Source organism: Loxodonta africana, chromosome 12 (assembly GCF_030014295.1).
Source record: "Loxodonta africana isolate mLoxAfr1 chromosome 12, mLoxAfr1.hap2, whole genome shotgun sequence".
NCBI classification, from domain to species: Eukaryota; Metazoa; Chordata; class Mammalia; order Proboscidea; family Elephantidae; genus Loxodonta; species Loxodonta africana.
In genome coordinates, this window is record NC_087353.1 from 18,858,622 (window position 1) to 18,880,324 (window position 21,703).

Genomic DNA, 21,703 nt, shown 5'->3' on the forward strand with positions numbered 1-21,703 from the left:
ATATAATAGTAATTTTTTTTTATTGTGCATTAGGTGAAAGCTAACAGAGCAGGTTAGTTTCTCATTAAACAGTTAATACACATATTGTTTTGTGACATTGGTTGCCAACCCTGCTATGCATCAACACTCTCCTGTTCTTGACCTCAGGTTCCCCATTTCCATTCGTCCAGCTTTCCTGTCGCCTTCTCGTCCTTGCCCCGGGCTGGTGTGCCCATTTAGTCTCGTATACATGGTTGAGCTATGTGTATTATTGTTTGTTTTATGGGCCTGTCTAATCTTTGGCTGAAGGGTGAACCTCAGGAGTGACTTCAGTACTGAGTTAAAATGTGTCCAGGGGCTATACTCTTGGGGTTTCTCCAGTCTCTGTCAGACCTGTAAGTATGGTCTTTTTTTTTTCCATTCTACATTTTTCTCCAGCTCTGTCTGGAACCCTTTATTGTGATCCCTGTCAGAGCAGTCAGTGGTGGTACTAGGGCCTTAGGTGTTTTTTTATGAGGTGTCTGAGTTCTATTGTACTGATAGAGTCAGTGAACTAGGGATGGGGAGTAAGAAGCCAGCTGGAAAAAATGCAGCCTGAGAGATGGCAGTCCATGTAATTCTCTCTGTTTAAGTGTGTAGGATCATATTATGGGAGGCGCTGCCTGTTTAGAAATGTTTCCAGCCAGGTTTCACCTGCTTAGTTGTGGGGACGCCATCAAGGTCAAGAGTCCCCAGTGCCCCTGGCTGCTCCTCTCTGTTTCGCTACCTCTGTGCACCTGAGCCCTTGCTTGGGGCAGGGAAAATGGCAGGACAGACACTCAGAGCCTATTTCTGCTCTAGGCACAGGGCTAGGAGAGTATCAGAGACCATCCATCCAAATCTCAAAGGCCTCCGCCCCCAGCCTTTACAGGCCTTACTTGTGGGTCCATTTGTAAAATTGGCCTGTGGAAAAAACAGCTCGCATCTCTGCCTGAGGCTTCACTCCTCTTGGCAGTGCCGGGAAGCACCTTTTCTTGATGGAAGGTATGTTCTCTCTTAGAGCAATGCAGACTTACCTTTTGAAATTTACAAAATGCATGGGTGATATTTGTGACAGCTATTGAAACTGGCTTCAACCAGCTCTTGATTCCCTCTAAGCGATCAACAGCAAAGCTAATCCAAAAGGCATTTCTCTTTGATGTTGACATCTTTGTTAACTGCAGCAGGAGCTTACCCTTTAGAAACCTGTATTTTAGGAATATATTTAAATGAGTTTTTAAATATAAAAACTCTTATGTGGTCAGAGGAGAATCAGTCCCAGGGACCCAGAATGGCAATAGACCTGCTTTGGTCAAGGCGATTCCGACTGTTAGTGACCCTATAGGACAGAATACAACTGCCCCATAGGGTTTCCAAGGAGCAGCTGGTGGATTTGAACTGCTGACCTTTTGGTTAGCAACCGAGCTCTTAACCACTGTGCCACCAGGCCTCTGGGATGGCAATAGAAAGGTTTAAAGTCTATTTTGTCTGATATTAATATAGCCATCCCAGCTTTCTTGTAGTGGTTGTTTGCATGATAAATCTGTTTTCATCCTTTTACTTTATTTTTATCTTTTAATCCCAAGTGTGTCTTCTGTAGACAGCATAGAGTTGGATCATTGTTTTTTTAAAATCCAGTATAACTATCTGCCTTTTGATTAGATTGTTTAACCTATTTGCATTTAATGTTATTGTTGATAATAGTTGGGTTTACATCTTCTATTTTATTTTTTGTTTTTATATGCCTCGTGTCTTTTTTGTTCCTCAGTTCGGCCTGTGCTTTGCATTAAGTGAACACTTAGTAAGTTAACAAAGCTCAAAAGCATGGTTATAGGTAGTTAGGAAAGTGGATGTTTTTATGCACATGTTGTTTTATGAACAGACATTGTATGGAATAATACCTGCCTGGCCTATTTCACTTAGTGTTGGAGAAATCAACCGAGATAATCTGAGACAGGGATTAGTAAACTGCATTGCCTTATTCAAACACAAGGTATTGTTTTTATTTGTAAAGTGTTTTGCAAATAATGGATTTGAAAAAGGTGTGTGTATATATATATATATATATATATATATATATATATATATATATATATATTTAGGTTGTACTTTCTTTTTGGCTACTAAATAAGAAACCTGTTTACCTAAACTCTGCAACACTGCTTGTTTAAAACGCTTCACAGAATTTGCAATGCCGTACAGCAAGGAATACCGAGTCTGGCACACCCAGCTCTGTCATTGCTTTCTGTGGTAACCAGGCACCCTGCACTGGTTACTTTTCCTGTTCTGGGTCTAGGTGAATGGATTGTGTGGACCAGTAAAATAGTTTATTTTTTGGAAATACACTGTAGATGATGCCTATAAATAATATACTTGAGTCATTGTTGAACCAGTCCACAGGTGGTGGTTGGGCTCCAGTCTGTGCCCACATTAGCAGGGTCCCTGCCTCCATATAGCTGACACATTGGTGGGGAGTCACCAGTACGGTAATCACAGTGCAGCAGGAGAAGCAGGGGTGGTTTTAGCTAACAGGTACTTGGAGTTGGATGAGTTTCCAGAGGTGGACACATTGATGTTGGATCATCTTGAAGGGCACAGAAGTTGGCCAGAGAGACACGAGCTATAAAGGGCTTTCCAAGGAAAACGCATTTGAAAAGCAATTACGTGCAAGTACAGCATCCAAAAGAGAATTAGATTGGTTCAGATAAAATCATTTTAAAATTATTTAACCTTTTCCTCAAACTGAAGTTTCTTAAGCTTTGTACATGCTTGATGTTGTTCACGTGTTTAAAATTTTAGGTGGGCAGGATCTGATCTAGCAGAATGGTTTCCAGGTTTTTATTTTAAAGCTGTGGAACCTTCAAGATAAATGTAAAAAGAAATGGAGTGTGTTAAAGAGGTAATACAGAAGTTCTGTGAGTGAAAAAGATGTGAGGGATCCTATCTTGCTTTTTTAATGATTATAAAAATGATTATTATACTTTTTGTTTAAGAAAATTGGTCAGTGTCAAACAATATAAAAAAGAAATTTAAAATCACCCCAACTTTTACTTACCAAAAGATAACCACTTTGACTTGTAGCCGACCATCTTTTATACGTCCAAGTACATGCATACATAAAAATAATTTGCATAAAAAGGATCATTCTTGTTGTCACTCACTAGTACGACATGGAGCCCTGGTGCCATAGTGGTTAAGCACTCAGCTGCTAACCAAAAGGTTGGAAGTTCAGTCGGCTATTCAGATCCACCAGCCACTCCTTGGAAACCCTATGGGGCAGTTCTGTACTCTGCTATAGGGTCTCTATGAGTTGGAATTGACTCCAGCAATGGGTTTGGTTTTTGGTCTTAGTATGACATGGGCATCTTCCCAAGTCAGAAAGTCCCTCCTTTACTGTCTGAATGGCTACATAGTATTTTTCAAAAAAAATTTTTTTATTGGTATGAGATGCTTCAAACTTTAATTTCTATTCATTGCATTTGGGCTGTTGCCATTTTTCACTTTTACAAACAGGACTACGATGAACTTTCTTTGCTGTTCATCTTCGTAAGCTTTTATGATTATCTAACTACCTGTAAATAGAATTTCTGGGTCAAAGGGTACAAAACCCAAAACCAAACCTGTAGCCATTGAGTTGATTCCGATTCACAGTGACTCTATAGAATGGAGTAGAACTGCCCTGCAGGGTCCCTAGGCTCTAGCCTTCGGGGAAGCAGACTGCCACGTCTTTCTCCGGTGGAGCAGCTGATGAGTTTGAATTGCTGACCTTTCAGTTAGCAGCCAGGTGCTTAACCACTGCTCTGTAAGGGCTCTCAAAGAGTACATACATTTTAAATTTTGATACCTTACCAAACGTCCGATTAACCAGCAGTGAATAAATGTCAGAAAGGGGGGTACAGGCGAAGACAAACTTTGTAGACTGCAGTTCCAGAGCGTTTCCCATCTCTTTGTCAGACTGTTCAGCTAACCTGGGAGCTTTCTTGTTTTACAGACGAGAAGGCTGTAGAGGCTTACCGTGGTTCAGTGGCTTTTCCGGGGTGGTCAGTAAGTCTCTGAAGTGTTCGCCAGGTTCTTTATACCACATCCTTTAGCTCTGACAGTCGAGTGGATAGGGAATTTATGGCGTGCCTGTTCCTGTAAATCCTTAGGAAAGAACAAATATATCTTCAGATGCTGGCTTTGTAGATCCCCAAGGCTTCCTGATGTTGCAGTTAATGCATTTTCCAAGTAAAAATGGTTTTAGTTCATATCAATTTAAAATTCAGTTTTATCATCTTCACTTTTTTTTTTTTTTTTAAACATGTAGGGGGATTAGGAATTTACATGTCTTGGAATTAGAGACATGATATCAGGTCTCAACCACAAAAGATGAGCAGTTCATATTCTAGACAGTAACCTATCTCAGGAAAAGAAACTGAGACAGAAGTGTCTGAACAAGAATATTCCAGATGGTTAGAAATCCCACTCATTCCAACCACTCTCATTCCTCCTTCTGTGCAGCTAGAATAAAAATTTTGCCTAGTAGGTTAAGATAAAATGTCTTATTATTGGGAGTTCTTGGCTCGTGAAATTTAAGAACCTGACATCAGGTAATTCATACAGCACTAAATAAAAAGAAACATTTAGCTATGGCATTTAGACATAGTTATTAAGCATCTGCCATGAGCTCTACCCATTTTAAAAGAAGTAAAAGAGATAATCTCTGTCCTCAGAAGCTCGTATTCTGCTTATTCCTGTGACATTTCCTTTTTTAATTTTTATCTCTTAACAGTATCTGCTGAAGGTCAATGAAATTAAGATAAAAAAGGGAGTGGATTTACTTCAGAATCTGATCAAATATTTTCATGCCCAATGCAAGTAAGTTTTCTTTCTTTCTTATGATCTTCTTTTAAATGTTTTTCTCTTTATAACAACTTCTAGTAGAGCTATAGTATTTTACTAAGGAAAATAAACACACTTCAGAATCTGTAATAAAAGGAGTGAAGTTCTGATACATGTTATAGCATGTGTGAACCTTGAAAGCATTGTGCTAAGTGAAAGAAGCCAGGCACAGAGGACCACGTACCGTGTGATTTCATTTATGTGGAAGTCTCAGAATAGGCAAATCCGTAGGGACAGAAAGCAGATCGGTGGTTGCCAGGGGTTGCAGAGAGGAGGGAATGGAGAGTGACTGCTAATGTGTACGAGTGTTTCTTTTTAGGGTAATGAAAATATTTTGGAATTAGTGAATGATATTGGTTTCACAATTTTGTGAATATACTAAAAAGCACTGATTTGTACACTTTAAAAGGGTGAATTGTATGGCATGAGAATTATATCCCAATTAAAAAATAAACATAAAAAACCAAACCCAGAAAAGAGACCCCGGATAAGCAAAGCATTATTGAAGAAAAAGAACAAAGTAGGAGGCCTCACACTACTTGATCTCAGAACTTCCTATACAGCTATGATAGTCAAAACAGCTTGGTACTAGTACAACAGAACAAAATTGAGAACTCAGACATAAATCCATCCGCCTGTGGTCAGCTGATCTTTAACAAAGGACCAATGTCCATTAAACGGGGAAATGACAGTGCTTTTAACAAATGGTGCTGGCAAAACTGGATGTCCATCTGTAAAAAAAAAATGAAACAGAACCCATACCTCATACCATACACAAAAAGTAATTCAAAGTGGATCAGAGACCTAAATATAAAACTTAAAATGATAAAGATCATGGAAGAAAAATTAGCGATAATACTAGGAGCCCTAATATGTGGCATAAATAGAATACAAACCATAACTAACAATGCACAAAGATGAGAAGATAGAGTAGATAACTGGGAGCTCCTAAAAATTATGCTCATCAGAAGACAGCACCGAAAGAGTAGAAAGAGAACCTACAGACTGGGAAAAAAATTTTGGCTATGACATATCTGACAGGGGTCTTATCTCTGAAATCTGTAGAAAATGTCAACACCTCAACAACAAAAAGACAAACAACTCAATTAAAAAACAGGCAAAGGATATGAACAGACGCTTCACCAAAGAAGACATTCAAGTGGCTAACAAACAAACACAGGAGAAGATGCTCATGATCATTAGTCATTAAACAAACAAAAAAAAACCAAACCCATCAAGTCATTTCCATCAAATCAATTCCAACTTATAATGACCCTATAGAATAGAGTAGAGCTGCCCCGTAGGGTTTCCAAGGAGGAACTGGTGGATTTGAACTGCTGACCTTTTGGTTAGGAGCCAAGCTCTTAACTACTGTGCCACCAGGGCTCCAGCCATTAAAAAGATGCAAATCAAAGATTTCATAACATGGAGGAACCTGGAAGGCATTATGCTGAGTGAAATTAGTCAGTTGCAAAAGGACAAATATTGTATAAGACCACTATTATAAAAATTTGAGAAATAGTTTAAACTGAGAAGAAAACATTCTTTTGTGGTTACGAGACAGGGGAGGGAGGGAGGGTGGAGAGGGACATTCACTAATTAGATAGTAGATAAGAGCTACTTTAGTTGAAGGGAAAGACAGCACACAATACAGGGGAGGTCAGCACAATTAGACTAAACCAAAAGCAAAGAAATTTCCTGAATAAACTGAATGCTTTGAAGGCCAGTGTAGCAGGGTCAGGGGTCTGGGGACTGTGGTTTCAAGGGACATCTAAGTCAATTGGCATAATAAAATCTATTAAGAAAACATTCTGCATCCCACTTTGAAGAGTGGCGTCTGGGGTCTTAAACGCTAGCAAGCAGCCATGTAAGATGCATATACACAATGGAACACTACACAATGCAAGAACAAAGGATAACAACGGTAATTTCTGTAGCACAGAGAATCCTGCAACAATAGTATTAACAAACACTAATTTAAGAGTGGATACATAGAAAGATAGATATGACAGGAGGTGTGGGAGGGTATAAAGGAACATATATACCAATTTGCAGATACAGATTCGGTGGTGGATATTTCTGTGTACATAACTGTAGGTGATGCTTATTTATCAATAGAGACAGTTGCCACAGTCAGGGCAACTTCTTAGACATAACCAAACACCTTCTGGGACAAAGTTCCTAGGCTTGAAGGTGAAGGACCATGTTGTTGTTATGATTGTCCAATGCAAAATGGCCAATACCAGTCCATTTCAGCTCACTAATGCCTAGGATATTGATGTTTATGCGTTCCATTTCATTTTTGATGATTTCCAATTTTCCTAGATCCATACTTCATACATTCCAGGTTCCGATTATTAATGGATGTTTGCAGCTGTTCCTTCTCATTTTGAGTCATGCCACATCAGCAAATGAAAGTCCGGAAAGCTTTACTCCATCCACATCATTAAGGTCGACTCTACTTTCAGGAGGCAGCTCTTCCCCAGTCATCTTTTGAGTGCCTTCCAACCTGGGGGGCTCACCTTCCAGCACTATATCAGACAATGTTCCACTGCTGTTCATAAGGTTTTCACTGGCTAATGCTTTTCAGAAGTTGACCGCCGGGTCCTTCTTCCTAGTCTGTCTTAGTCTGGAAGGTCAGCTGAAACCTGTCCTCCATGAGTGACCCTGCTGGTATCTGAATACCGGTGGCATAGCTTCCAGCATCACAGCAACACACAAGTCCCTACAATACGACAAACTGACAGACACATGGGGGAAGGACCATAGACCTGGGGAACATCTACATCGGTTGGTACAACATAGTACATAAAGACAGAATTCTGCATCTTACTTTGGTGAGTAATGTCTGGGGTCTTAAAAGCTTGCGAGTGGCCATCATAGACACAACTATTAGTTTCTTACCATGCAGAGCAAAAGACATTTAGGAAAACCAAAGACCCAAGGGAGCAATTAGTCCAAAGGACTGTTGGACCACATGAAGCACGGTCTGAGATCAGAAGAACTAGATAGTGCCCAGCCACCACTACTGACCGCTGTTATTGGGATCACAACAGAAGGTCCTGGACAAAGTGGGAGAAAAATTGTGGAACAAAAATCAAATTCACAAAAAAGACTAGACTTATTGGTCTAATAGAGACTGGAGGAACCCCCGAGACTGTGGCCATAAGACACTCTTCTGAAATAGAACTGAAGTCGTTACTGAAGCCAAACCGTAGACAAGCCCATAAAATAAACAACACCCAAGAGGAACGTGTTCTTTTGGACTTATCTATTATATAAGATCAAAAGGGCAGCATTTGCCCAAAAGCAGAGATGAGAAGGAGGAAGGGTAGCAATTCAGATGAAAGGAAACAGGGAACCTAGAACAGTAATGAGGAGAGGGTAGGCACATTGTGGGGAATGGAATCAATGTCATGGACCACTTTGTGTACGAAGTATTGAACAGAAAACTAATTTGCTCTGTAAACTTTGTCCTAATGAACGACAAAAAATTTATTTAAAAAAACTGCAGTCGAATCAATTCTGACTCATAGCAACTCTATAGGACAGAGTAGAACTGCCCCATAGGGTTTCCAAGGCTGTAAATCTTTACGGAAGCAGACCGCCAGGTCTTTCTCCCGCAGAGTGGCTGGTGGGTGCGATCCACCTACCTTTCAGTTAGTGGCCAAGTGCTTTAACCTCTACGCCACCAGGGCTCCTAAACACAAACATACACTGTAAAAATCTGTAGTAATTAATTGTTTTCGTTTCTTGGTGCTGCTGTAGCAGAAATACTACAAGTGGGTGGTTTTCAAGAATAGAAATTTATTTTCTCAAACTTCAGAAGGCAACAAATCCAAATCCTGTTTCTAGGAGAAGGTTCTCTGTCAGCTCTGAAGGGAGATACTTCTCTCAGCTTCTGTAGCCCTGGTGTCTGTAGATCCTTGGTGGTCTCCACATGGCATCTATGTTTCCCTCATTTGTGCTTGTGTCTCTCTGTGTCTAGTTTGCCCTTTTTATGTCTTAAAAGTCATTACCTTTAAGACTCACCCTACAGTGATATGACCTCATTAACATAACAAAGAAAACCCTGTTCCCAAATGCAATTACACCCACAGGTATAGAGGTTAGGCTTCCAACACCTGATTTAAAACCCAAACTCATTGCTGTTGAGTTGATCTTGTCTCATAGCGACCCTATAGGATAGAGTAGAACTGCCCCCGTAGGTTTCCAAGGAGCACCTGGTGGATTTGAACTGCTGACCTTTTGGTTAGCAGCTGTAGCTCTTAACCACTATGCCACCAGGGTTTCCAACACATAGTTTGGGGGGACACAGTTCAATCCATAATAATTATCAAATATGTTTTTACTTTTATTTTTTTAAGAGGAACATACTAGTGTGATCTAACATATGATTCTCAGATGTTTTTTGTTAAAAGAGAAGGAAGATAGTATTGATGCAATGCATTAAATTAAGAAAATGCTTTCGTGTATTATTTATTCTATGAGGCAAATGATAGTGATAAGCAAAGGAGGCTGTATGTAGAAGAGAATGAGAAACTTACCTGTTGAAGGACTACCTCAAGGACTCAACTTTGCCGTATACATTGTTGTTGGATGCCATCAAATCAGTTTTGACTCATACTGATCCCATGTGACAGAGTAGAACTGTCCTATAGTGTTTTCTAGGCTGTAATTTTTATGCGAGCAGATCACCAGGTCTTTTCTCCCACAGGGCAGCTGATGGGCTCGGACCATGGACCTTTTGCAGCTGAGTGCTTACCTCTTGTTCCACCAGGTCTCCTTCCATATACATTAGTCCTTTAGAGTCTGGCCCTCACCTCTTAGCCTTGTTTTCTTTCCTAATCCTCACCGTTTAGCCCTGATCCAAAACCAACCAAACCGAGTGCCGTCGAGTTGATTCCGACTCATAGCGACCCTATACCCATCTACCAATATAAACAGACCCCTGGCTCCTTCACTCATTCATCCAACAAACTTTTATTGAGTATGTGCTATGTGTCAGATACTGGACCAGATGCTAGAATTTCAAAGGTTTTAGGTTTTATTCTAAGTGTGTTGGGAAACTCTCAAAAAGTTTCAAGCAGGAAATTCATTCAATACGTCTTTGTTGATCTACTATGTGCCAGGCACTATTGAGGCTCTGATGATATGGTGGGGAGAGAAACAAAGTTCTTAGCCCCCTGGTCTTTCAGTTCTGTTGAGGGAGAAAAGTGATGAGCACATGAATAAACATATAAAATAATTTTAGGTAGTAAACATGGCTATGGAAAAAAACCAAAACAGTGTGATGAGATAGAGTAGTGGGAAAAGCTTCTCTAATCCCTTTCTGTTTTAACAAAGTGCTCCGTGGGTAAGGAGTCAAATGGGACAAGAGTGGTGTGGGACGATCACTTAGTGGACAGCTCCCGTCCTAGTGCAGACCAGAGATGATTATGTCTTGGCATCTGGTGACAGTGGAGGTGGAGGGTAGCAGACTGATCTGAGAAGTGTTTTGGAGGTCTGATTGCCACAGTGGTCTACTACCTTTCCGTGAACACATCTGTCCCCACACTGATGGGCCTCTGCACACACTGTTCTTTTTCTGTCCTCCTTTTCCCTCTGTGCCCTCCTCCCCAACTTTTGTCCAACCCTAAGATCTAGCTCATATATAATTGGACATCATTTTTGTCTTCCAGTGATGAAATGACTTCTGTTCCTTCTGTGTTCCCCCTGTACCTGTGCCTTTGTCTCCCACAGGACTCTGTAAGGGAATGGACTGTGTTTTTTGCTTTGCTTTGCTTTAATCTGCAGAGCCTGGTGCATTTACCTGGCACATATTTGCAGAAGTCAGTGTGCCATTGAGTGGAACCAAGGTCTGCTTTGGAATTCTTAATCAGCCTCTGATGACCTTGCATGTCTAAAGCGGTTAAGGTCAAACAGCAAAGGAAGATGTGTAGAGTGATTCATCTAGGTTAAATGAAGAGCTCCACACTTGGAAAACTGTCTCAGAGGTTGGAGAAAGAGCCCTTGTTTGTAGAATATTCAAGATGAAATTATTTTACAGAGACTCAAAATCCCAACCTTGTGATTAACATGCAAAGTACTTTTTCAGTTCCTATCCATGTAACCGTATGTGAGGCCATTTAGGAAGTGGGTTGCTTCCTTGCTGATATTTTATTTCTAAGATGCTATTCTGGGATTTCCTTTTTTTTTTCCTTTTATTTTGCCCAAACTGATCAGTTGGGTAGCAACAGACCACTTGTGGAAGAGCGAAGTAGTTGGCCTTTTATGGGCATAAGCTCAGTAACCTTTTAAAAGGATGAGCGAATACATATACCACATGCTCTTCAAATTATTTGAACAGCTTGGACTCTTTTTATTCATATTTTTTTGGGATAAAACATGAGCCTGAGTGGCAGCCATTAGACAAAAAAAGCTCGTGGCCATGTGTGTGTCTGCATTCCCTCACTTAACATCCAGTCTCCACTTCTCACCCCCAAAAGCACATTTCTGCTTGGTGGATGCTGTGCCCTGATGAGCAGAGGCACACCTGCTCAGCCAGCGCCTTTAGGGAGATACTCACTTGTTCTCTGTAGTTGTGAAGAGGCCGCTTTGTGTAAACTGGGTTCTAGGAATCTTGCTTGGGTGGCAATCCTTAAAACTGCTTCCTCTTCTTCCGGTTACTGTCTCGTCGATTCTGACTCCTGGTGACCCCATGTGTGTCAGAGTAGAACTGTACTCTGTAGGGTTTTCAGTAGCTGGATTTTTTTTTTTTTCCTGAACTGGATCACCAGGCCTTTCTTCTGGGGCACCTCTGGGTGGATTTGAACCTTCAAACTTTCCATTAGTAGCTGAACACATTAACCGTTTGCATCATTCAGGGACTCCAAAAATTATGTAGGTATGCATTATTTTGCTTTTTTCTCATTTTTTGCTTTAAGTGTTCTTGAACACGTCATGTTTGTTCTTTCATTTAAGGAAAAAATTTGTATCGCTATGTAGTTCCTGAATGATCTTGAAAATTTGTTTTATTAGTTTTTGCTGATGAGGATTGAATAGGGCAGTCTTTAAACCATAAAACAAAACAAAAAAAAGCAGTAAGGAGAGTTAGTGTTGACTGTATTTATTCTTTGAGCAAATATGTGCTGAGAACCACTATGACCAGTGGTTGCTTGACAGACTTGGAATACAGAGTTGAATGAGACATGGGCCCAGGCACCCTGGGGAAGCTTACACTGTGGTGAGAGGATGGATAGCTGTAGACAGGCAGATTGGTCAGCAGATGCCTGTGTGGTGTGCGGTGGTTTAAAAGCTGTAAGAAAGGACTGAGCAAAGTGCCATGGGAGTCCAGAGAGGGAGAGGCCACCCATGCTTGGGAAGGGATCCATCTTAGGCTGAGTTCTCTAGAGAAGAGAGAGAGATTTATATCAAGGAAATGGCTCACGCAGTTGTAGAGGCCAAAATGTACCAAATCCATGGGTAACAATAGAGACTTCTCCTGATTCACGTGGCCATAGGGGCTAGCAAACCCAAGACCTGAAGGTCAGACAGCAGGGCTCTTGCTCACAGGTTGTTACGATTGATGAATCCCAAGATCACCAGGCAAGACTGCAGGTAAGCTGCTAGCTCAAGTCCCAAGAACCGGAGGTCAGACAAACAGAATCCAGTGCGAGCAAAAACACCCCAAGCCTTGCCAGAATGTCCACTTATACTTAATGCAGCTCGCACACCTCAGGCAACTCCCTTCCAACTGACTGGCTACTTGCAGCAGGTCCCATCATGGAGGTGGTCCCATTGTATCAGATCTCATCATCACCACATCTTACGACTGTCAGACCACTGAGAGTCATGGCCCAGCCAAGTTGACACACAACCTTAACCATCAAGGGTCTTAGTAGGAACTTGAAGTATGAATTTAAACAAACAAAAACAAACCTGTTGTTGTTGAGTCAGTTTCAAATCTTGGTAACCCTAACCCCATGTGTTACAGGAGTAGAACTGCTCCATAGACTTTTATTGGCTGTAATCTTTATTTATTTTTTATTTTTTTAATCTTTATGGAAGCAGACCACTGGGCCTTTCTTCCATGGTAATGTGGGGTGGGTTTGAACTGCCAACCTTTGGTTAGTAGTTGCAAGAGCAAACCATTTGTGCCACTCAGGAACCTGATGAATCCAAGTGATTTTATTTTAAAGCTCCCTGGGTGGCACACACAGTTCACATTCAGCTATTGACCGGAAGGTTGGCAGTTCACATCCATCAAGCGGTGCTGCAGAAGTAAGGCCTGGCAATCTACTTCCCTTGAAAACCCTCTGGAGCAGTTTACTTGAAGCACATGGAGCCATCATGAGTCAGAATGGAATAGATGGCATCAGGTTATATTTTAAGGGCTTGAGAAATTGGTCAGGTAGAGTAGAAAATGTTTAAAAAAAACCAAAATTTGATATTTGGTAATGTTGATGGTAAAAGTTTATAAAGCTTGGGAAAATGTTAATGGGTTCAACTTAGCACTTTCATGCCTGATGGTACATACAGTGACCATGAACTTTTTCAGCCTCTGGGGTTTATTGGGAAACTGCTTTCCCACTGACAGTGCATGCTGCTGCAAGGCAGGGGCCTTTATGGCTATTTGAAACCAAAGAAACGGGCGTGTGCCACAAATTACTGTTTTTACAGGGTATTGTATGAGGTGTCTGAATTTTGGGTAGAATAAAATAGAAATGTTGAACATTTTTATTTGTTACACATATGTACCAACAGACCTCAGTGGGGACTCTGTGGTATAATTGGTGGTACTTAATATGTACCACTAAACATTTGGAGTAGGCTTATGGGAAGGGACGAGGAAAGAAAATCCATACTACCTACCAAAAATTCAGGCACACTCAATGATTCAGCCTGTTTCCATTAATGAAAACACATGGCATCAATAAAAAATTCAAAGCAGAAAATAGTTGGGCCACCAAAGGGTTCAGAAAAATTTTCCAGGTGTTTGTCCTTAGGAATGTCACAGTGATAATAGTGAAGCACAGTGACCGTACTCCCTTTTTTTGCTTTCCCTAATGCCAGGGTTGGTTTCCTTTTGAAGTTATCTCTCGGCACCAAAACATGCCTAAATAAAGAGGGTACATACAGAGGAATTATGAAAATAAGCGGGTGGATGTTTTCTAGTGATATTAAAAAGATAAAACCCAAATTTTTATTATCATTCCAAGCACACGGTCCAGTGGCCCTCTGGGAATAACGTCTGTGAGAACAGACACGTCTCTGAGCACTTGGCTCCCCTACAGGGCTCTCTCTCACCAGAGGGAGAGTTGCCAGGTTGCAAAGATTCTTAGAGCTGTATAGGCGTTCCCTTTCCCCAGGAGCATTTCTGTCTTCATCTGTGGTATTTTTTATGCCCAGCATAGATCTAGGAGCCCTGGTGGTGCAACAGGTAAGCTCTTGGCCACTACCCGAAAGGTTGGTGGCTCAAACCCACCCAGCAGTTCCACAGGAGAAAGACTTAGTGATCTGCTTCTGTAAAGATTACAGCCTAGACAACCCTATGGGGCAGTTGTGCTCTGTCCTGTGGGCTCACTATGAGTCAGAATCAATGGCACCTAATAACGACACAACATCCTAGAACTGTGTTCCTCTGGGTGGTGCAAATGATTCCGCGCTCAGCTATTAGAGAAGGGGTGGTTTGAACCCACCCAGAGGCACCTCGGGAGACAGATCTGCTTCCAAAAGGTCGCAGCCTTGGAAACCCTGTGGAGCAGTTCTGCTCCTGCACACACGGGGTCGCCATGGGCTGGAATCGACTGGACAGCAGCTAACAACAACATCCCAAACTACCTCTCTTGCTGTCTCCGCCCCCCCCCCCAGCCTTTTACCTCTCTCCCTTTCCTCCCAATTTTACAAGAATTTGAAGTGATTAAGAAAATACTTACATAAAGAAAAAATGTTAATAAAACATGAGAACCACAAGAATTCAGGGCAAGAGGGGAAAAGCGCAGTTTCTCACTCTTGCATTTCTGCAGCTGGGCTTCTAAATTTCCTCTTCAATTCAAAAGGAGCATCTACTGTGTGCTGGCCACTCTGCTGGGAGTGAAAGGTGCGGAGATGAGTAAAACATAGTATTCCTGCCCTTGAGGGGGCCACAGTGGAAACAGCCATGTGGATAAATAATTATAACTCTGACATAATTGTTAAACCAGAGGATAGTCTATATTCAAGAGAAAAAAAAAAAAGGTAAGATGTAGGAATAACAACGTAAAGTATTATGCATATGTGAAGGTAAAAATATTCTAATAGTCCAGCCTCCATGACTCCTAATAAGCAGCTATTAAGGGTTCATAACCCATACCCTATGTATGTATGTTTTCCCCTTTCCTCCTCCTTGGAGCCCTGTGGCACAGTGATTAAGTGTTTGGCTGCTAACCAAAAGGTCAGCAATTCAAATCCACCAGCAGCTCCTTGAAAACCCTATGGGGCAGTTCTGCTCAATTCTGATCTCTCCTGTAGGATCACTGTGAGCTGAAATCAGGCAATGAGTTTTTCCTTCTCCTGGGAATTATCATATTAAGTACCACACTGCATTGTTTTCACAGCCCCACCTGTTTATGACACACTTGATATGGGGAAAGTCCAATTGCTTGGTTTAAAAGGCCATTGCTTAGTTTAAAAGAAATGAACATCACTGCACATGAACACCTGTGAGACCCAGGTCACTTTTTGAAGATAGTCTCCTTGGTACCCAGTAAACTGACAGAAGTTGATAACTCTCCTTCCTTCAGTAAATTCTTCCTTCATTCAGCAGATATTGTGTGCTTAAGATGTGCCAGGCTTCGTGGGTATCTTGTCCTTACTCTGCTGGAATGTCACATCTGATGGGTGAATTATATTTTAGATAAACACTAACGAATACATACTTGCTATTCGTCAAAGTGTTTTGAAGCAAAAATACCAAGTGCTCTGAGAGAATATTGCAAGGAGACCTGATTTAAAGTAGGGGTCATGGAAGGCTTCACTAAGGAGGTGATCATTAACTGGAAACTTGAAGAGGGAGTGGGCCAGGTGAAACGGATATGCTTCAGGGAGAATGCTTTAGGGAGAGAAACAGCACATGCAGAGCTGATGCAGGAGGAACTTGGTGGCAAATGGAGAAGGGAGGCAGCTGGAGTCTGGAACCTAAGAATGAAGTGCACGTGAATGAAGGGGGCAGACATGTGAAATAAGCCTGGAGGCATAGGCAGGGGTCAGATCACAGGGCATTATGGGCCTTGGTACAGGTTTTGAACTTTATCCTCAGCGCAGTGGGAAGCCTTTCTTTGTGTCTTTGCTGAAAAGCTTTATCCATAACAGGCTCCAAGGCAGCGCTGAATGCAGGCCTGCTGCTGCTGCCGCACAAAAACTCGCCTAGCTTCTGTTGCCAGCTGTATTTCCTGAATCACTTGTTATAAATGATTTCACAAGCATTGAGTTCTGAGCTTAAAAAAAAAAGGATTCCTTTTGATATTTGATCTCCAGCTCTTCAACTACATTTGCCTACTCTGCGGACGGAGCTTGGCCATTCATGCACATCAAAATTGCTCCCTTTTTTTTTTTTTTCCTGCATTCCTTCTCATTTCTACCTCTCCATCGCCTGTCGAGGACATTTCTTAGTGTCTTACTCTTTGTTTTCACACCATGTCCTTTCTGGCCTCAGACTTCTCCATTTGGATACACAGGAGACCCCTGAACTAAGCCAGTCCTTGCTGCCGGTCAGCAGTAGAATCCTGTTTCTCATTATAAGTTGAAAATTTAGGTCTCATTTTATGTGGGTCAAGAAGAATCACAAATACTTAGGCTTACTGGAGTTCCTTTTCCATTCTCGTCTCCTAACTTTAAGTGTTATTTTACTCTTGGTTTGCCTGGTATTTTTAAGGCTCTGTTCCTACTGTCTTTTCCCTTAGGAATTACATAACCAGTCCACTTTCCTTTGAAGTTTTTTTTCTCCATCTAACAGAATCGTTTTCTCCTTAATGAAGTACAATCTGTGTTGCTTCTTTTTTTTTTTATCCCTAGTTTTTTCCAGGATGGACTGAAAGCAGTTGAAAACCTCAAACCTTCCATTGAAACACTTTCAACAGATCTTCACACTGTAAGTAGCTTCCCTCCCACGTTGGTGCCGAAGCAGTTTTTATGCAGCAGACATTTTCGCTGAAATATTGCTTCCATGTGGTTTGATGTTTGTGTGCTGTGCTACCCAGAAACCAATAGCCCTCTAGTGCCACATGAGCACGGTGGTGGAGCTCCCACCCTTCAACTGTCTTGATTGGAGTGAAGGTTTAAGCTAGTGAGGGAGTTGTTTGTTGCATTTCTGTGGAAAATGCCCTGTGAATTCCAGCATTTCACTGTCACCTCAGTCTTACCTTCTCTCCTCTGTTTGTTTTTTAAAGATCAAACAGGCCCAGGATGAAGAAAGAAGGCAGTTGATACAGCTTCGAGATATTTTAAAATCAGCATTGCAAGTAGAACAGAAAGAGGTGAGGGGTTTTAAATTTGAAAGATTCCTTATTTTATACTTGTGTCTCAGAACACTTTGGGAACAGAGGAATGTAAAATCCTTATCTTCTAGGTGTTCACAGTTCACTCTGGGTTTTATAAAACCATCTTTCAAAATATGTTTATTTCCTGAAGGAGAGAGTATATGAACCTTTCTGCCCTATCAGTTGCTAGATGAGTAACTCTTAATGTCTGTCTCACATGGAGCACTTTTTTTTAATGCTATTTTGTTCCTGGAACCTTGTGGTTTCCCTGACCTGATACATGTCAGGGCCTAAGACACATAACAGGTGACCACCTGAGTCTATGAGGTTGTAGGCTCTATAAGATGTACAGACTTAGGTTCTCTCACTGCTGCTTTCCGATGGGTCAGAAAGCCTTAGGGTTTTTTTTGTTTCGTTTCGTTTTGCATCATCTCTTTCATTTCATGAGTTCTCAGCATGCTAACGCAGCAGCAGTGATAATTTGTGTTTTGGGGGCTCATTAAAAAAAAAAAACGAACTATTATAAGGTAAATTTTTAAGGTCATTTTAGGATACATTAGTTATGGTGTGGGTATTACAATATGAATATTAAAACATAAGGGTACCTCTTTGTCAATAAAGGAATGTGTTGAAATGTGTATCTAGTAGCTATTAAACTATTTGGCAGAGCGTAAAATTCACCCTGGGCAGTTTGGTGTGTCCTACTATAAGTTCTTATACTGTAACTGAATATTGTTGTTTTCCTCCCAAATGCATTTACCTTTTGTGACCGAAGTCTAGGAGAGTAAGTAGTTCATATTTTAATAAATTGGAGAATTTTGCATGCTTTCATCGTAAATGTAAAAAAACAGATATCTCTTCATCATATGTGCATGACTAGTCGTGTTTTTAATTTTATTCTTTCAATAGCAGCAGATTTCAGTAAAAACTAAAAATTTTGAACATACGAATATTAGTAAAATGGAAGCTTTCCATGTTTATAGTTTACGCTTTAGCTGTTGCCTCTTCGTGAAGAGGAAGCATCTCCCTACCCGCCCTCCTTCACTGCATGCTTGAATTCCACACATCCTCCTGGTCCATCTTAAGCCCTACCTCTGATCACCCTAGCCTACAGTGATCTGAGTTCATATAGCACTTTCTGTTTAAAAGACTTATTTCAATCACAGTGTATTCCTCTTTCGATTCTTGCCTCCATCATGAGGTCTGCAGATGTTTTTGTCCGGCTTAGCTCTGAGCAGCTTGGGGATGCCCTCCTGCCCTCTGTGCCTCTCCTGCCATCACACTCTAGGGCCATGACTCTCGCTTAGTAGACTCTTGGCAAACGTGGATCAGCTAAGTGAAAGATGGACAGGTTGAGGTTATATGTAATGCTAAAAATGACCTGCAACACATTGACTTCTTCCCAGTTTAGAGAATATGGATCCTGACAGGTTTGAGATTCCCAAATCTGGAATATAAGCAGAGAAAAGGAAAAAGGATTTGGAGTATGGAGAAAACAGTAGCCTAACTGTAACTATAGAAGAGGTAGTGCCAGGCTTGGGTGGTAGAGTGCCAGCCAGTGCATTGACTGGTCATGGTTGAGAGCAGTTTTTATCATAGAATCCAAATCAAATTGGTGAAGCAGAGTTCCAGGTTTAAATAAGGCACAGCAAATGCTGGAGTTTTAAGTAGTCCTCTGGGCACAGGGCAAGGTCTGTGTTTGCTTTGGCTATGTAGAATTAGGAGGTTTGGGAAAGCTCGCTGTTGTCAGGAGCTGGTTATTTATAGCTTTGCAGAAAAGTATAAAAAATTTACCAACACAGAACAGAGGTCTTTTATGGTTTGTTGTTTTTGTGATTATTATCGACCAGCCCATCTTAACCCAGATTGCACACAGGGGTCAAATGAATCTTCTTTTTAAAAAATTTTTTTTATTGTTCATTAGATGAAGGTTTACAGAACAAACTAGTTTCTCATTAAACAGTTAGTACACGTATTGTTTTATGACATTGGTTAACAACCCCACGGCATGTCAACATTCTCCCTCCTCAACCCTGGGTTCCCTATTACCAGCTTTCCTATCCCCTCTGCCTTTTAGTCCCTGCCACTAGGTTTGTATGCCCCTTCAGTCTCGTTTTGTTTTATGGGCCTGTCCAGTCTTTGGCTAAAGGGTGAACCTCTGGAGTGACTTCTTTACTGAGCTCAAAGGGTGTCCGGGGGCCATACTCTCAGGGTTTCTCCAGTCTCTGTCAGGCCAGCAAGTCTGATCTTTCTTTTTTGGTTAGAATTTTGTTGTACATTTTTCCCCAGCTCTGTCCAGGATCCTCTGTTATGATCCTTGTCAGAGCAGTCAGTGGTGTTGGACTCAGTCTGGTGGAGGCCATGGCAGATGTGGTCCATTAGCCCTTGAGACTAATCTTCCCTTTGTATCTTTAGTTTTCTTCATTTTTCCTTGCATCTGAAGAGGCGAGACCAGTAGAGTATCCTAGATGGCCGCTCACAGACTTTTAAGACCCCAGATGCTACTAACCAAAGTAAAATGTAGAACATTATAAACTATGTTATGCCATTTGAGCTTGATGTTCCCAGAGACCTTGGTCCTCACAGCCCTCAGCCCAGTAATTCAGTCCCTCAGGGAGTTTGGATGTGTCTATGGACCTTCCATGACTTTGCCTTATACAGGTTGCGCTGGCTTCTCCAGTATTGTTGTACTGTCTTACCCTTAGACAAAGTTACCACTTACCTATTGTCTGTTTAGTATTTTTCCATCCCCATCCCTTCCCTCCCTCATAACCATCAAGGTTGGAAATGAACCTTCTTTACTGCTCCTCTTTTATGCCCAACTGGCTGCTCACCAAGACCACAGTCACCAATCTCATAGTTGTGAATGTGTTGGATTTTCTGTATATTATACTCTGTGTTGCTTTTTGATTATGATATTCTGTAAATTGGACATTTTAGGAACACAATTACAAGTAATAAGCAAATGTATAAATTAAAATTTACATATTTTTTTAATAATAATTGTTATGATTTGGGCTGTGACTGGGGTTTTATCTCGTGCCCCTGTAATTACAAAGAGAATTGAACATTTGAACATGTTTATTGTTTAAGCTCTCATTTCCTTCGGTTGGATTGTCTTCTGTGACTTAGAAAACCGAAGATGTTGATGGTTTTTATTCAGCAATTTAAAAATTCTGACAGTAAAATTATAGTTCATAAAAATTAGGTAATGCGCCCCAAAGAAGGTTCACTGATGGTTGGCAAGAGCCACTGCTCCTTATTTTCTTCCTGTAAATCCCAAACATTGGTCATTTGGTCTCAGTGAAGAATGTGGCAATTACAGTATGGTGGCTTTGAACTGCTTTTTTTGGTCATTCTGTGGCTATGTATCAACACTATACCGTTGTGATCCCAGGGTACCCCCACACTTGTGAATCACTGACAGTCATATTTTGTTCTTCATATTTTCTGCTTTCTGCAAAGAGGATACCACTGTTTGATTTTTCCTTCCTTTTAGTATAAAACTACTCAAACTTAGCAACGAGTTGAAAGAATTGTTCCATGAATACCCATATATGCATTATAGAATTTGATTTTTGGAGAGATCTGTTCCATAACATTAAAACCCTTAAGTACTGCTGATTTTCACTTGGCCTTTCTCCCGGTCAGCCTTCCCTTTTTCTGCCTCCCTCATCCCACATTTGTCCATTTCAGCAGAGTTCTGGTGGGACAGATCCCGCTACAGTGCTGGTGGATTCTCTAGAAAATGCCTTCCCTGGCGAGCTCTCTCTCTGTTGTTTGATGTTGAGAACCTGACTTAAGCTGCTGGGGGCAGGATTCAGGCTGTGGGGTATGGTCTTGGTCGATCTAAGTGCTGAAATCACATGATTTTTTCATTTTAAAGATTGCACGTGTGGTCTTCTGCTTGTCAGCTTTGCTTCCCCCTTTTTTAAGTGTCCGTGACTAGCAGGATGTGTTGTGCTGACTCTGGCTTTTCTGGTCTGGATGTGCGTATCTTATCATGCCCAGATCTGAGCTTAGTCTGAAATGCAGGTATTGTTTCTGGCCAGGTGTCGACTTCCCTGCCTCTCCTGCCCAGCACCTGGCTTGCCTGGCCTGGCCTTCATTTCTGACTCAGTGGAAGACTTGTTCATTGATTCATCATTCAGCTACCATTTTGCTTGGCCTGGTCTTCATTTCTGACTCAGTAGAAGACTTGTTCATCGATTCACTCATTCAACTGCCATTTTCTTAGCAGTTATTCTAGGCCAGACACTGCACAAACACCAGAATTGGATAAACATACCTCTCACCTCTCAGGGGACACATAATCTGGGGGTGGGTAC

General features: G+C 41.3%; 1 protein-coding gene across 5 annotated transcripts in view; it reads left to right on the forward strand.

Moving 5' to 3' along the window:
* ASAP2 (ArfGAP with SH3 domain, ankyrin repeat and PH domain 2) overlaps positions 1–21,703 on the forward strand; it is a 222,061-nt gene that overhangs the window by 133,466 nt on the left and 66,892 nt on the right. For all 5 annotated transcript variants that reach the window (XM_064295011.1, XM_064295012.1, XM_064295014.1 and 2 more), the window contains 3 exons: positions 4,769–4,854; positions 16,912–16,987; positions 17,286–17,372. In XM_064295011.1, coding sequence (XP_064151081.1) covers positions 4,769–4,854; positions 16,912–16,987; positions 17,286–17,372 — 249 coding nt within the window. The remainder of the gene's footprint in view (positions 1–4,768; positions 4,855–16,911; positions 16,988–17,285; positions 17,373–21,703) is intronic.